Source organism: Belonocnema kinseyi, chromosome 5 (assembly GCF_010883055.1).
Source record: "Belonocnema kinseyi isolate 2016_QV_RU_SX_M_011 chromosome 5, B_treatae_v1, whole genome shotgun sequence".
Classification (NCBI taxonomy): domain Eukaryota; kingdom Metazoa; phylum Arthropoda; class Insecta; order Hymenoptera; family Cynipidae; genus Belonocnema; species Belonocnema kinseyi.
Window position 1 is genome coordinate 29,708,973 of NC_046661.1, and position 17,101 is coordinate 29,726,073.

At 32.5% G+C, this 17,101-nt stretch overlaps 1 protein-coding gene across 4 annotated transcripts in view; it reads left to right on the plus strand.

Moving 5' to 3' along the window:
• The window catches only part of LOC117173377 (outer dense fiber protein 3B-like), a 195,558-nt gene that overhangs the window by 142,599 nt on the left and 35,858 nt on the right, over window positions 1–17,101 (plus strand). The window contains exon 4 of one of the 4 annotated variants that reach the window (XM_033361898.1): window positions 3,608–3,646. The exons of 2 other annotated variants lie outside the window; for them this stretch is intronic. In XM_033361898.1, coding sequence (XP_033217789.1) covers window positions 3,608–3,626 — 19 coding nt within the window. In that variant the 3' untranslated portion in view covers window positions 3,627–3,646. Of the gene's footprint in view, window positions 1–2,179; window positions 2,433–3,607; window positions 3,647–17,101 lie in introns of those variants that run through there. One more of the 4 variants, XM_033361901.1, reaches the window with a different exon arrangement.

A 17,101-nucleotide genomic window follows, 5' to 3' on the forward strand; every position in this document is an offset into this window, starting at 1 on the left:
ATTGGTCGAACACCCACCGTATTCACCAGATTTAGCCCCCAGTGACTTTTTCTTATTTCCAAACTTGAAAAAATGGCTCGGTGGACAGAGATTTCCACACAAGGAGATTATGTTGAAAAATAAAAAAAAATGTACCCAAAAAAAATGGTTTTTATACTTCATTCTAGGGACTAATTGAACTACCCTCGTATTAAAGTAGAATATCGTGGTGAATTAACTGATGGACCGATATCTATATATTGAAGCAGAGTATCTGTATATATTAAAAATAAGATTTTTCCTAACAATATTTCCTATCGTGACGGTTGAGTCTCGTGCTTCGCGCTCGATAATGGGTTACCTCGCGCTTCGCGCTCGGATATTTATTCTTTGCATTTGAAATGCTTGAAAAAAACTTTATCAAAAAGATCTCTTTTAGATGGCAGTATTTATATGCGTCTTCATATTCTGAATTGTCTACTTAATTAAGTATAGTCAAAGATTAAGTTTCTCAGAGCTCTGTAGGCTTTGAGGTACACATTCTAACCGTGACACTCGCGCTGCGCGCTCGATTTCCAACAGACATTTGTAAACAGGTTTTTGTTGGATTTTTTTTCTCGTAACTTTCGTCGTTTTTCCACACATTTTATTTTATTTTTTTTTCAACGTTATCTTTCACGAATAAAACAAAAAGTACGCGTCCTATCAAGAAGTGATTCTTAATGAAATTCTAGATCTTTTTTGGGATAACCATTTTTATTAATTCATCTTTTTCCGTATCCTACATAGTTTGTCCACAAAATGGATTTTTTTATTTTCCATTGTTTTTTGTGCAATCAAAATTTGAATTTTCGATGTTTGAAGAAAATCCAAAAATTGGTTATGATAATTTTTCTAGGGCTTACAAAAGGAAATGTTTTTCTTTTCTTGACTTTTTTTCATATCGTGCGTTTTTCGGATTCAAATTTTGATTTTCGGTTGATTAAAAAAATTTTTAAACGCTATAACTCTGAGAGTTTTTTTTTTATCAAAAAAAGTCATCAGGATAAATTGTTTGTTCTTTTTAATACTATAAATATCCGTACATAGAATTTTCAAATTCAGAAAAAAGTTGTCACAACAATTTTCAAAATGCGCTCACCTTTGGAATGTTTATCAAAAATGGCTGGTTAACTCGTCCTTTCTTTTAGGACCTAATAAAGTGTACCAAAGATGAATTTGATTCGTTCATTTTTTCGAAAGTTATTTTATTTTCCATTATTTTTTGTGCAATCAAAATTTGAATTTTCGATTTTTGAAGAAATCCAAAAATTGGTTATGATAATCTTGTAGGGCTTACAAAAAGAAATGTTTTTCTTTTTTTGACTTTTTTTCATAACGTGCGTTTTTCGGCTTCAAATTTTGATTTTCGGTTGATTAAAAAATTTTGAAAACGCTATAACTCTGAGAATTTTCTTTTTATCAAAAAAAGTCATTAGGATAAATTGTTTGTTCTTTTTAATACTATAAATATCCGTACATAGAATATTAAAATTCAGAAAAAAGTTGTCTTAAAAATTTTCAAAATGCGCTCACTTTTTGAATTTTTATCGAAAATGGCTGGTTCAAGAACTCGTTCTTTCTTTTAGGACCTGAAAAAAGTGTGCGAAAGATGAATTTGATTCGTTAATTTTTTCGAAAGTTATCGTGTTTACGGACGGACGGACAGACAGGCAGACGTCATCGTGAAAACCTGATTTTCGGATTCAGGGGGTCTCGAAACGTGGAGATCCGTTAAAAAAGTGTGATATCAAATTTCCGACAATTCTAATACTTTTTCAATCATAAATGATGAGAATGTAAAAATATACATTTTATACCAAATGAATGATTCACTGTTCGAAATGGATGTCACATGAATTGGAATGAATATTTCTTTGAGGTGGGGAAATATGAATTGAAGGAAAGAAATATATTTTAAGGTCAAACCAATATTTTATAGGCTCAAAAAACTATTTCCCGACGGAAAATTTCTGAATATTTGAAGCACAAACATATATCTCTTGATTCAAAAAAATATTTCTTTGGCCTAGACCATGCGCGAGTGCAAGAAAGTAGTTAGTTCTTCCATTGTAGTATAAATATTTTCCTAAATAAGCAACTGGATTCTTTTAGCCTAAATTATAATTATCATTGTTATTAATATACATATTTATTTCAGACAAATCACATAATTTTAAATCTTGATGAACCTCAAACAGACAAATTCGATGAAAAATCCACCACAGCAGGAATTTAACTTGGGTTTATCGAGTGCAAAGTCCACAACGTTTACCACGACGCTAACGTGACATGGAAATTTTTAAAGGCGGAAAACCGTATTTAAACCTCGCCATAATTGCCAAAGAAATATTTCTTCTAATCAAAAACATAGATATTTAATTTAACAATATATTTCTTTAATCTAAAGAAGTATTCAATTGAAACAAATGACGCCCAATTGTTAAGTTTATGACTTAAAAAATGATTGCTTCGTTGGAATAAATGTTTATTTGTTATGAATAATTTAGTTCTAGTAATCAAATGAAATATTTTCTTTCACTGAAGAAATAAGAATTTATGTAAACACAATACCTTTTTTATCTGAATAAATGCTCCATTGCTATAAATTTTGGATTCAAGTATGGAAAAATTATTGATTCAAGCGTGTCCCGAATCAGTTCAAAGAATCGAACTCTGAATCAAATATATAGTTCTTTGAAAGACAAATCACATTTCAACGAATCTAGACCTTTTGAATTAAGGAACTCATTTTCTTGAATGTAAAAAATATGTATTTCAATCAAAAAAATATGGCCAAAGAATTCATTTTTTAGATCAACAAAATATATATGCCTAGTTTAAATAACAATTACTTCTGTTAACAAATATTTTGTTGATGCTAAGAAATAGGATTCAAGTAAATGCATTTACTTGGTGCTAAGAATTATTCTTTTCAATGTACCATGTAAGATATTAAACGAAAATATCAGCTGTATTAAAAATAAGATCTCCAATATTAAAATTATTTTAAAAAAATAAATTAAATGTGGTATTAAGAAATGTATATTACAAAAATATAATATAATATAACATATAAATGTCTATTCACTATATTATGTTATATTTTAATAATCCTGAATGAAGAACAAGAAAAATCATATAAAGCATCACAGCTATATATTTATAATTGATAATTGTCCACAAACTACAAATATCAACAACAAACCCAGTGGGCACAAAATTTGGCGAAGTCTTTACGACATCGTTATGACATCTTTACGACATTTTTACGACATCCTATGTCCGTGTCGTGTCGGTATCTTTACGATATCGTTAAGACATCATCAAATCACACAACGTGTTTACGATATCGTAAAGAAACCTTAACGATATAGACATAGGATATCGTAAAGTTGTCGTAAGGATGTCGCAACGATATCCTAAAGAAGTTGCCAAATTTTGTGCCCACTGGGAACGACACGGAAATAGAATGTCGTGAAATTTTCGTAAAATTGTCGTAAAGATATCGTAACGATGTCTTAAAGACGTAGCCAAATTTTGTGCCCACTGAGAAAACATACATTAATATCTTAATTTATAACTCTAGCGGACCGGGTGAACGATAAGGATACTCTACAGCAGCGATTCCCAAACTAGTGCCGCCGGCTGATGAGGCTGCCGCCGGCAGGGGGATGCCACCCCGGGCCGGGCAGCTAGACAGGTTCCGAGGCAGGCTCCCCACTGCGAGCAGAAGGCTACTTTCCTCGACTTTCGTGTACCTACCACGAAGGACCCTTTCATTGTTATGAACTTGCAATAACTGAAATTATAAAGACTTAGCTCAATTAAATTTTAATTGGCTGAATGAATTTCGTGATATAATTTAAAGAAAATGAAAACAAAGTTTTCGAAAATCGGTTAATGTCCGAACTAAGAAATGAAATATTTACAAATCTTGTGAATGCAACAAAAGTGCGATAACTCTTGAAGTTATTATCCGATCTTCTTCTACCTTTTTTTTAACGTTTATTTGATAATCTAAAAATTCTAACGGAACTTATTACAATTCTATTGATTAATATTTAACCAACTTTTCATTTTCCTCAACCGGCTCTAATTCTCTAACAACGAAAATGTCAGCGAAGCAAGCAACCGAGCACGAACGACTAGCCTCCAGTGTCTCACTTGGGTTCCAGTATTGTGAAAAAAATTGAGGATGGGGCCCCTGCCGCTTCCCAGAAAGTGCATAAAAAGTTTGGGAATCGCTGCTTTACAGCAGCAATTCCAAAACTACTACCCTGGGTAGGGTGGCTACCTGTCGGTAAGAGGATGCCACCCCAGGCCGGGTAGCTCCGTAAGCTCCAAGGCAGGGTCCCCGCTGTGAGCATGGGATTTTTTTTTTGACCTAGCATGAATGCCTTTCATTGTTCTGAGATTGAGACCTGTTACAATAACTGAAGTTATGAAGGTATGACACAATTAAATTTAAATGAGCTGAACCAATTTCGTGATATAATTTTAGAAATATGGAAAAAAGTTTATAAAAATCGGTTACTATTTTAACTAAATTTGCCCAAGAAAATACATTTCTGGACTACTTTGCAGCGTGATAAAAGTGCAATAACATTTAAAGTCATTAACCGATCTCTTTCTATCTTTTTCTTATGTTCTCGTCGTCGTCCAGAAAATCTAACGCTGCCTATTAAAATTCGCTAATGAATATTTAACTAAATTTTCCATTTTTCCTAATCGGCTCTAATTTCCTTATAATGGGAAGGTCGAGCGCGACAAGCCAGCACAAGCCCGCCTCACAGGCAGCCAAGTGTCCCCCCTTGGGTTTAAGTATTATGAAAAAATTTAAGGGTGGCGGCCCTACCGCTCCCCAGAAAGAACGAAAAAAGTTTGGGAATCGCTGCTCTACAGCAGCGGTTCCCAAACTTTTTTTGCAGTTTTTAGGGAGGGTCAGGGCCGCCACCCTAAAATTTTTTTCCCTCTACTTGAACCCAAGGGGGATACTTGACTATCGGGCATGCGAGAGGTTGCACGCTTCTCGCGCGAGAATTAGAACCGGTTGAGAAAAATAAAAATGTGTTAAAATGTTAATAAATTAAATTTTAATTAGTTGAATAAATTACCTAAATTTCCTGCATCAAGATCAACTGTTAAATTATTAAAAGTCGGATTTTATGTTAAAATTCCCATTAGAAGGTGCCGCGGAGTAATCGCAATAGTTTTTTCTTGTAACGGTAAAATGTGTCCGCTAGGGAATTGTGAAAAAATTCTAGTTAAGGAAGTATTTCTTAGTAAACAGTAATCGAGAATGAATATTCTCCGAATCCTATTTTACCCAATGCATATTACCTATTTTACCCAATGCATAATACGAAAGGGATACTATGTGGTTACTATAAGGATACACTGTGAGTATCCTTTCCGTCCACTTAGACCACTAGGGAATTGTGAAAAAATTCTAGTTAAGGAAGTATTTCTTAGTAAACAATAATCGCGAATGAATATTCTCCAAATCCAATTTTACCCAATATTTATATTATACCAAAGTAGGTGATTTTTCTTGATTTTTGAACCATAGATTATTGAAATTTTAGGTTATGTCGGTCGTTTAAAGAAATTTCACTTTCAAAGATTTATAGAGAAAAGAATAATAAATCATTTGAAAACAAACTAAAACTACCTTCGACCAATGTTTTTACCATAGATGCTTCGCAATTTCAAGCTTCTAAAAGCTTGCGTGAGTCCATGATTTTACTGCACAAAGCCACGCACCCGGCCGGCATCGAGAAGCGACGCGCAACTACAAGTGACCTTCACCTATGCACGCACGCTCACACTATGCAAAATCTGGGATATTTAACTTTAATATCTTCGATTTGATACTTTATGTACTAGAACTAATAAATGCGCGCGCGCGCTAACTTTTGTACTCATTTTTATCATTTACCTAATTTTGAGAATAACTATTTGTTTCTTAAAATATTCTGAGCCGTTATATTCTTGCTGAAATTAGGTTTTGAAAGAATGAATTCAGTGAATGCATGTAACGTAACATTTACGAGTACTATTATTAGGTAGCGCTCACATATTAGGTAACATTATTTTTTAACATCTTACCTCCCCCCACACCCTAGCTACAGTTAAGTCACATTGTTTTTATTAGATTTAAAAGCTTAATAGGCATCTTCTAAATAAAATTTTTTTAAAGACGAAGTGCGTAATATAAATAATTAAAACATATTTTGATGTAACACGACAATGCTTTTTTATGATATTTTTTGTCTCACAAATATTGAAATTACTCAAAAGGTAAAAAGTATTAGCATTTTTTTTTTAGAATTTTCAAAAGATATTTAGGACTTTTAGAAGTTTCAAAGAAATAATAACACAGAAAAAACAGAAGATAAACTTTTACATAAACTCTACACAAATATCGGTTAAACTTTCTTTTCTTTTTCCATGACAAAGACATGTTTTTTTTAACGAGAAGTTGGCTGAACAAAACTTTATTGCTCTAAAAAATTTCCTGCGACAAATTCTATTCTTAGTTTTTTCTGTGAAATGATTGATAAATTTTCGGAAATGCTTCCAAAGCTTATAGTATTTTAAATCTATGCAAAGCCTCTTAAATTCAGTAGGTATCCGTTTAAACCAAGGCGCAATTGAACTAAAGCCCGTTTGAACTAAAACAGTTGAATAACGCTTAATATTTTTGGCCTATAGAAAAAAAGAAGATAGATGGGATGTTAGCCATTTTAAATGGTAGAGTTTATTTCAAATCGTGGCGTTGTGTGGCGCGGCGTGTACCATCCTCGTTGATTAAATTTAAATCTGGTAAAAGGCAGTGAAAATAGAGATTAAAGGAACTTGTGCTCATCAGTCATATTATTTTTTTCGAAAATAATTAATAAATTGTAAAGGGCATGTACCAATAAAATTTTAAATAATTCAATTAGTTAATATTAACAATATTTGAAAATGGTGTAAAAATGTGAGAAATGCATTAAAATTGAAAGCATGTTGAATAATATTGTATCGAACCCTTAGATTTTATAACTATTCTGAAAACGTGATAATTATAAATGCTTTCTAATTGAAAACATTAAAAATCGTCGAAATAAAACTTGAAGAATTACAAATTTAAGTCTTATTAATGAATCAATCATTCTGGTCTCGAAATAGTTTTAAGGTTAGATTAAGAAAAATAATTTTTCCCACTAACAACTCTCTTTCATTAACTATACTTTTATTATAATTTTCATGAGCCCAAATGATGAATATTTTCATTCGTTGTGAAAATATTCTAGAATATATTAAATCATTGAAAAATACTTAAAATCTTCCAAAGATTTGGAAACAGTTTTCGATACATGAAATATTTCTTGAATCTTTCCCAATATTTTTAATCTTTGCCAAATCATTATATAATTTTCATTTTCTGTGAAATGTTTTAAATTATTGTGACATTTTCTTTATTTTTTTGAAATATGTAATATGCGAAATATTTATAACTATTTTTATATCTTTTAATCTTTGTACAGTTATTCTGACATGTTTAAAATCTTTGTGACATCGTTCGGAATCATTCTGAAATCTTTTTAATACTTGAAATACTTTGTAATATAAGTTCTTTCAATATGGTGTACACTAAGGTGGTCCAAAAATGCACCGCAACATTTTTTTCATTCTAGAGGGCAAGACTCCCCACTTTAAAAAGTTGGCATTTTCGGAGAAGGAAAATCCGTAATTTTTTGTTTCTTGAAATTCGAATATTAACACCAGGAACTTCAAAATCCCATTTAATTAAAATGGGGAAATTTACAATTTTCGAAAAGATAAACTCATGTTCCAGGGTTTCATCCAAACGGGTCAAGTTTTTTTAGAGATTTAAGAGGAGTGCCTACAAAATAAAACCCTACTAATAACTTTATATTTTCAACCTAGCCCCACCCTTCCCGCAGCGCCAGAAATGACCCAAAAATAAAAAAACTACATGTTTACGTATTATTGTAACTTTTTAGCTATTTCCGTCTTTTCCACACAAATATTTACTAATGGGCAATTTAAATATTTACCATGACTTTTTAAACAATTTCTAATTTTTTAAACAAATTTAAATTATTTAAACAATTATTTATTCCCAAAAATTGTTAAAAAATTATCGTATTCGCTGATTGAAATGCAATTAATTTTCATTGTTTGGAGTAGCAAATTTTTCTAAAAACACATAATTATTAAAATAATCATTTATTGTCTATTTTCGAAATTTTTAAAAATAAATATTCATACATTTCTTTTAATGTTTAATACGTTTTTATTTTTTTGAACAATCTATACTTTCTCAAGCAATTTTTTTCGATAGCTAGAAAAATATAATTAAATAGAAAACATATAAATATTATTTTTCTGACTGCATAGTGTGTAGAAAGAATACATTTACATCTTTTTAATTGTTTAATAAATATAATTTGTTTCAAAAATTACTTTTCCATAAATACTTTTAGAATCGTAATTAATTCTATGTCTTCTATTTTATTGCATTTTTTTAGGTATCGAAAAAGAAATCCTTGAGCAAATAAAAATTGTTTCAACAAATATAAATTTGTTAAACATTATAAGAAATGTAACAAAATTATGTAATTATTCAACAAAAAGTAGCATAGGATACCAATTTGAAAAAAGTGGACATCTCTGGCTCCATTTTTAGAAATTTTGAAAATAAACAATAATTAATTGTTTAAATAATTGCATAATGTTTTTAGAAGAATTTTTAGCGATTTCAAGTATGTTGCAATGATTTGATATATTCCAAAATACTTTCAAGATTTCAAAAGAATAATCAAATTTCATTGTGATTTCAAAGGTTTTAAACTTTGCAGAAGGTTCGTGAAAGATTTAAAAAACATTGAAAAAGAATTTAAATATTTGAGATTGAAAATGTTTCAGCAAGATGAAAGAAATTTCACAACGAATGAAAATATTAATCATTTGGGCGCATGAAAATGATAATAAAAGAATATTTAAAAGAAGAGAGTTGTTTGCGCGAAAAATTATTTTTCTGAATCTAACCTCAAAACGATTTCGAGATCAGAATTATTTATTCATTAATAAGACTTTAATTTTTAATGCTTCAAGTTTTAATTCTGCGGTTTATAATGTTTTCAATCAGAAAGCATTTATAATTGTCACGTTTTCAGAATAGTTATAAAATCTAAAGGTTCGACACAATATTATTTAAAATCTTTCCAATTATAATACATTTTTCAAATTTTCACACCATTTTCAAATCACAAGATTTAAATTTAATCAACAAGGATTGGACACGCCGCGACACATAACGCTACGAATTGAAATTAACTCTATCTATTAAAGTGACTACCATCCCATCTATCTTCTCTTTTTTTACAGACCAAAAATATTAAGCGTTATTCAACTGTTTTAGTTCAAGTGGGCCTTGTTCAATTGCGCCTTAGTTCAAACGGATACCTAACCTTAAATTCCTGAAAATATTTTTAATTGAATCGCATTTTTCTTGAAATTTTCAAAAACCATTCAAATTTTAAAAAAATTACTCTAAAATCTTCCAAAAGTTTCTAGGAATTTGAATACAATGAGAAAAGATTTATGAACATTTCAGATGTACCAACAAAAAATCTAGATTTAAAAAATATATATTTTACAGGCTTTTAAAAAATAATAGGAAAAATTCGACCCCTTTTGAAATATATTCATGACTTCTAGAAGCTTTGCAGAATCAAAAAATATTCTATGAATGTTCGGAAAGGGTTCTAAGTTATAAAATATTTTTAATCCATACATTACCTCTTAAATTCATGAAAATACTTTCAGTTGACTGCAATTTCTCTTAACATTTTCAAAAATGATTTAGAATGTACAAAGCCGCCTCAAAATATTCCCAATTTTCCTAGGGACTTAAATAAAATTTATTTATTCACTTAAAACCTTTAAAAGTATACACTTGAAAAATCTTCTTTATTCTCCTTAAGGCTTCGCAATATTTATGAAATTTGATGGTTTAATTTATTTTTATCTTTATTGTTACTAAATTAAAACATTTTGCTTTAAAATCTTCTACTCTTTTTCGAAATTTAAGGAAGTATTTCGAAATGTTTAAAAATCTTTTTCAATTTTCTCCTAAAGTTAATTTTTGAAATTAAAAAATCTAAATATACTTTGAATTTACTCTCATTTGTACTAAAATTATACACATATTTTTCATTTTCTTGACACCCTGCAAAATTGAGTAAACCTAAGTATTATTTAAATCTTGAAAAAATTAATTAATTGTCGAAATGTCGTCCATATTTTTTTCTAAGAAAATTATTCAAAATTATTGAGAAGCTTCTAAATTTTTGTTCGAATGCTTCAAAATAAGTTTTTCCCATAATTTGATTTTACTCATCTCTTCGAAAATGTAAAAAAAATGTTTAGGAATTATAGTTTTGTAGAAAAATGCTAAGAAAAAAATTATTTCACACATTTTATATGGAAATTTCTATGTTCAAAATTGATGGTGCAGAAAAGTCACAAATTTTTATTAATATATAAACAACTTGAAAAGAGTCACGGGCAGTCTAATTTAGAGATTAGAGGCGGCATGACAAACCACTCAATCTTTATACAGTGTAATATTCCGAAAAAAATTAATCAGTTGGTGATCAATTAATTAGTTCACAACATAAAAATCAATAGACAATTATTTTCATTAAAACATTCAAATAACTTTTACGTTATATTTTTGTAAAGGATAGAATTGATAATATCATTTTACCTTATTTTTGGAAAAAAATAATATGTACGTAAATACAATTTTGAAAATTTAATTCAGATACTCATTTCACATCATAAACATTTCAGAAACTATATAATTGTAATAGATATAGGTTACATATGAATAAGCTTCTATTATAGTAGTCATATCCAAATCTGCAATTAATTTATGTTGCTTAATACAGGAATTAACATTACATTCAATCTTTATGTTATGTAATATTTTAAACAAATTAATCAGCTAATAATTAAATAATCTGTTTATGTCATAAAAAGCATTAAAGAATTATTTTCATTGAATAATTCAAATAATTTTTACTTTGTATTTTTCTTCAAATTTTGATTATTATTAATAACGTTTTAAACTATTCTAGAAAAAATTAAAATATATGTGTTTGTTCCGATCATTTCGAAATTAGAGAATTCAGATACTCACTTAATGACATAACAAAAATATACACAAATGTCCGTATGGAAATAGCCCGGGTTAGCCCTGGTGCAACAAGGCTTCTGGTCGGGGACTGACCGGGCTATGTTTGTTTTAAGAGCCTAGCCGTGCGCTTATCGGAGACTCGCTAGGCAAAATTTATGTCAAAACCCCAGTCGGGGGCTGACTGGGCTCTGATCGAACAAATCTTATGATCGAATGCTCAGACGGTAGCTGGCCGGGCGCTGATTGGTAATAATAAAGTTTCATGTATCAATCTTAAACGTTGTAAAATAGTATAAAACACCTAAAAACCAAACCCTACACGAAAGTTTAGAAAATTTTATTATTAAGAAATTTTCAACATTCACAATTGAATTTTTGAGTTCCGTTGTTACAAATTTTAATTGTCCATAAAAAATTACATTTCCTGTCATTGTGAAAAGTTGTAAAATAGTCTATAACGGGAAAAAACAAAATATCACGCGAAGAAAAATTGTAATCGATTAAAATTATTTATTTAGAATGTACTTTATTGATATTCCTTTTAAAAATTTAGGTATTTTATATTTCCATAACGCCACATGATAATAAATAATTAGAGAAGGAGAACTTAAAATTTGCTACTTTAACATTTCTGAACTGTAGCATATGATGATGGATTTTTTAACGAGTTTCAACTTGTCGTTTTAGCGCAGTGGTCAGCACTCCCGACTGCTAGGCGTTAGATTTAGGTATAGATATGTAGGTCCTCCTTGCTGTCTGCGGAAGGAGACGAATGCGAAACTGAAAATAAATAGTTTAAAATTTGGCGAGGCAGAGTTTCAAGATTAGGGTAAAGTATACTCCTGGTGCTCCAGAGCACTGCCTTTCTTAAAAAAAAGTAAAAAATTACTTTGAAATCAGAGAAATTGTATTAGACGATATCCTTGCATTCCACTGTATTAAAGGACTTAAAGCCCAACGGAAGCACATTCCCAGACGCATATTAGATAACAAAAGCGGGATGAGCCTTTACGCTGGCATACGCAACGTATAGAGATAAAGCCAGTGCAGCGTACGGCACAGGCGATACAGACACCACTTCTGACTCATCATCGCGCGACTTGTTACCTTTATTCCACACAGCAATGACCTCCCCCCAAAAAACTCCAGCTCAGTCAATTTCAACATCGCCGACCTACGTAGCATCCGATTGTTTTTTGAACCTGGATCCCATACAGAAATTATGATTGGAAATGAGAGAATTAAAACTCGAGAATACCAGAATAAAGGAAGAACTTAGCACACTTAACGTAGAGAATCACAGCAGAAGAAGAAAAATTAAGCAAGTAGCAAGAAACTCAGCACTCATTACGGACGACGATTCAGATTCCGAAAAGTTAACAAACAAAATGTCTGGAATAGGAATAAAACAACAACCCTTACGACCCTTTAACTGTCCTGCGCCAGAAAACAGACAGAAATCCGCACCCACGAATCCACAAATACTGAGGAGTATGGAAACAGAACGGTCCAATGAGCTGCCAATTGAAACAGCTCCTGCAATCACTTCCTTCTCACCAGCGAAGGATATGATTAGAACAATAAAGATTCTGAATGGAACCAATGATGCCGGTATTCACAAGCTATACGGCATACACCAATCGGGACTTTCGAAGAATTATACTGAGCTTTGGAAACAAACCTAGGAGTACAAAGCTGGATTGAATTGTGCCGAGCTAAATTGAACACAATTATACAGGGTGGAAACACCGTACAAACTTTTAGCTAATTGTTCAGAGCCGCTTATAACGAATTAGTATACGCGGTACAGGCAGAGTATCCATTTGGGACGGAAAGGAAAATGGCTATAAAAATAGAAGAAAACAGCGCGATTAAAAGATTTGTCATGAATTTAAGGGGTGATATATTATCACAAGTTAGACACATGAGACCCGCGACCCTGACTAAAGCACTCCAGGAAGCCCTAGAAGCAGAGGCTTGGCAAAGAGACAAAAATAAAGATAGGATACTAAGACAAAGCCAAGTGCCTAGACAACCACTGAAATTTCAACCTCGACCTACAGTATTTAGGCCTTCGGCTGACACGACACCAAATCAGCCCGAGGTACCCAACGCGAACATCCCGCTAGCAGAAAGATCTAAAATGAGTTGCCATAAGTGTGGCAAAATCGGACATTTCGTATCCCAATGTTATAATAAACAGCAGGATTTTCACCCAGGCTCAGCACAAAATCGACCTCCACAAATCAAAACAATTCAGGAAAATGAAGAAAAATATTTAGAACAAGTGGAAATGACAGAAGAGATAGCAGAGCAGAACCAATAATAGGAACAAGCAGAGTGTCAAAACTTTGCGGAAGACTACAATCATTCCATGGAAAACGAAGAGACGGAACAGTTTACAGACAATTAGTAGTATTATTAGATAATACTACTAAGATTCCATGGGAGATGACTATCTTGAATCATCAGAAGCAACATACCTAATTTACTGGGGAAGAAAACAATTGTTCCATGTAATAGAAGACAATTTCCCTTTGATAGAAGATGGTATAATAGGTTTACCTTTTTTCCACAAATATCCAAGGTGTGCCCTAACTCGAAATTACCTAGTTATTGACCAATACAAACTACCACTACATTTCGAAGGTGATTATACATCCAGAAACACAACCAAAATTTGCAAAATAACGATGGAAGCTGAGGAGGATCAAACAGTATGGATATAAGGACAAAAAGAAGTACCCGATGGTATATACACTATTTATAATGAAGAACTAATCATACCATAACATAATTATGAAAAAACACCAGCCAAAATCCCTCAAACTATTTCATTTGAAAGAATAGCATCTATAAAAACACGGGTCGTAGTTTCAGAACAAAAAGAGGACGATAGCATTAATAATTCTACCCATCATTATTATATGGAACGCATTAAGAAACTGCAAGATAAATTGAACCTAAACCACATAGAACCAGAAATCAAAGAACAAGTAAATAAAATCCTACTACAATACGTAGACGTATTCACGTTAGAAGGACACCCCTTACCGTGCACAGATTTAACGGGACATGAGATCATCCTTAACACGGGCAAAATAATAAACTTAAGATCTCTCAAAATTCCAGAAGCCCATAAGGAATTCGCGCTAGAGCACGCAGAGGAATTACTCCGGAAAGGAATTATCAGAAACTCCCAATCACCATTCAATTCACCAATATGGATTGTGCCCAAAAAAGGAAGAAAGCTTAGAATGGTAATAGACCACCGACAGATAAATAACGATACGGATCAAGACGCTTAACCCTTACCGGTCATAGACGATATATTCAACCGACTCGGATCAGCAAAGGTTTTCTGAGAATTCAACATGAGTGCAGGGTTCCACCAAATACCGATGCAAGAAGAATAAAAAAAATACACGGCCTTCTCAAGGAGTCAAGGTCACTTTGAGTATAATAGGTTACCGTTTGGTTTAAAGAACAGTCCAGCAACTTTCCATAGAATGATGGACAACGCATTTAGAGGCCTGATAAGAAAAGTTTGCTTTGTATACATCGACGACATCGTAGTATTCGGCAAAACGTTAAATGAGCACAATGATAACCTGGTAAAAGTATTAGACAGAGTAAAGCAACTTGGCTTAAAATTAGAACCATCAAAGTGTGAATATTTCAGACCAAAATTAGAATACCTGGGCCACCTCATCACAGCAGAAGGAGTGGAACCAAACCCCGTAAAAACCCAAGCGACGAAACTAACACAAAAAGAGACAATATTCAACTGGACACCCCGATGTGAAGAAGCATTTGCTCTCCCAAAATGGACACCCCTGCCTATTTATAAGTAGAACCTTGAACAAGGCAGAAGAAAATTACAGCACCTCAGAGAAAGAACTCCTTGCAATAGTGTGGGCCATGAAAAGACTTCGACAATACCTGTTGGGAAATAAATTTACGATTCAAACATACCACAAGGCACTCATCTGGAATCATAATGTTAAAAATCCTAGCTCAAGATTGCTCAGATGGAGGCTGCGTCTCGAAGAGTACATATATGAAATCGAATATGTAAAAGGAAAAGAAAATAAAGTGGCTGACTGCCTCTCAAGATTATTCCCTCCACAGAGTAACGATCTCTTACAACAAGTATTGGAAGGAATAGACTTTAATTCCACCTCTGACGAAACTGAACATCTCGACACGGAAATCTTGGGTACCCCAATTAAAGGTCCAACAGTCACTAAAGAAAATATAACAAGAGACAGAGAAATAATCAAAAAACAAGATCAACCAGAAAACCCTGACAACCCTAACGAACAAGAGGAAACCATCGAACAAGAAAACCCAAGAAACTGCCTCAAGGATGACCTATATGATGAGTTCATGACTTGGCGACTGAACCTAACGCAAGGAAAGGTCAAAACAAAACCTAACGTGATAGGAAAACTCTGGAAAACCATAAATAAAGAAGACATGCCCAAGTTCAACGAATAAGACTGGTTGAGAAAGCTAGGTTGGATGATTGACGAGACAATAAACAAAAAACTCAAATTGATCAGATTAATTTTCGGGGACCCACTTTTCACACCAATAGAGAAAGGAATAATACGAGAAATGGTGGAGTATTTATTCAACCTCTACCCAAAACATAGCTTTCACATGTGCTTCAATAACACCCGTGAATTAACAATGGAGGAGAAAACGAACATCATTAAAGAAGCACATGCCGAACACTTCGGAGAGAAATATACAATAGATAAAGCCCGAAAAATAGGACAGGGGGTAAGAATGGACAACGATATCAAGAAATTCGTGAAAACATGTCCCATTTGCCTGCTACAAAAAACGACCAGAATCCGAAACCAGGCTGTAGCTATAATACCAGATATCCTATTAACATCAATGATAAAATTGCCCTAGACATACATGGCATATTACTTGAAACAACGAAAGGAAATAAATACATATTGAGCCTACAAGGTCGATTGACCCGTCATACCGACATACATCGCCCATTACCTGAAACAACGAAAGGAATTAAATGCATATTGAGCCTACAAGGTCGATTAACCCGTTATACCGTATTGATACCCATGGCGAACGAAACCACTAGCCCTAAAAGTAACACATGTTAAAACTACTGTATTCCACCGACAGTCTAACGGTAACATTGAAAGAAGGCACTTAACCTTGGAAAATTTAATAAAAACCGGCATCTCCGAACGCAGCAATGAGTGGGATGATAACCTAAAATTCATCAATTTTGCCATTAATACCATGAGCTTGCTCGTTACAATTAACCTATGACTTCCGTACGTACCTGAACGTAGAATTTTCCGCTCTATCGATTGCAGATGTAAAAAAGGGGTTTCCGTTTAAAAAAACAAATTTGACCTTCAAAAAGCCTTAAAGGTCAACTTCAAGGTCAAAATGAAGGTCAACATTAAATTTCTTGTTCAAATTTACTTCAGGAATTACACTGTCCTCTTAGAAAACTTTGTTAATTTCAAATAACCTCTAGCTGACCTTGAACGTTGCAATTAAACTATAACTTGGGTACGTACCTTAACGTAGAATTTTCCGCTCTATCGATTGTAGGTGTAAAAAAGGGGGTTTCCATTCTAAAAAACAAAGTAGACCTTCAAAAAGCCATGAAGGTCAACTTTAAGGTCAAAATGAATGTCACCATTGAATTCCTCGTTGAAATTCAATTCAGGGATGACCTTCACTTTTTTGAAAAATATTTTACCCGAGGAAACATCCAATCGTCCCGGGACTTTGTAGACAACCTGTACACAAAATATGCAAAAGAAACCAACCTAATGTAAAATTAATAGATAGCGAATCTTGCGAAGCCAG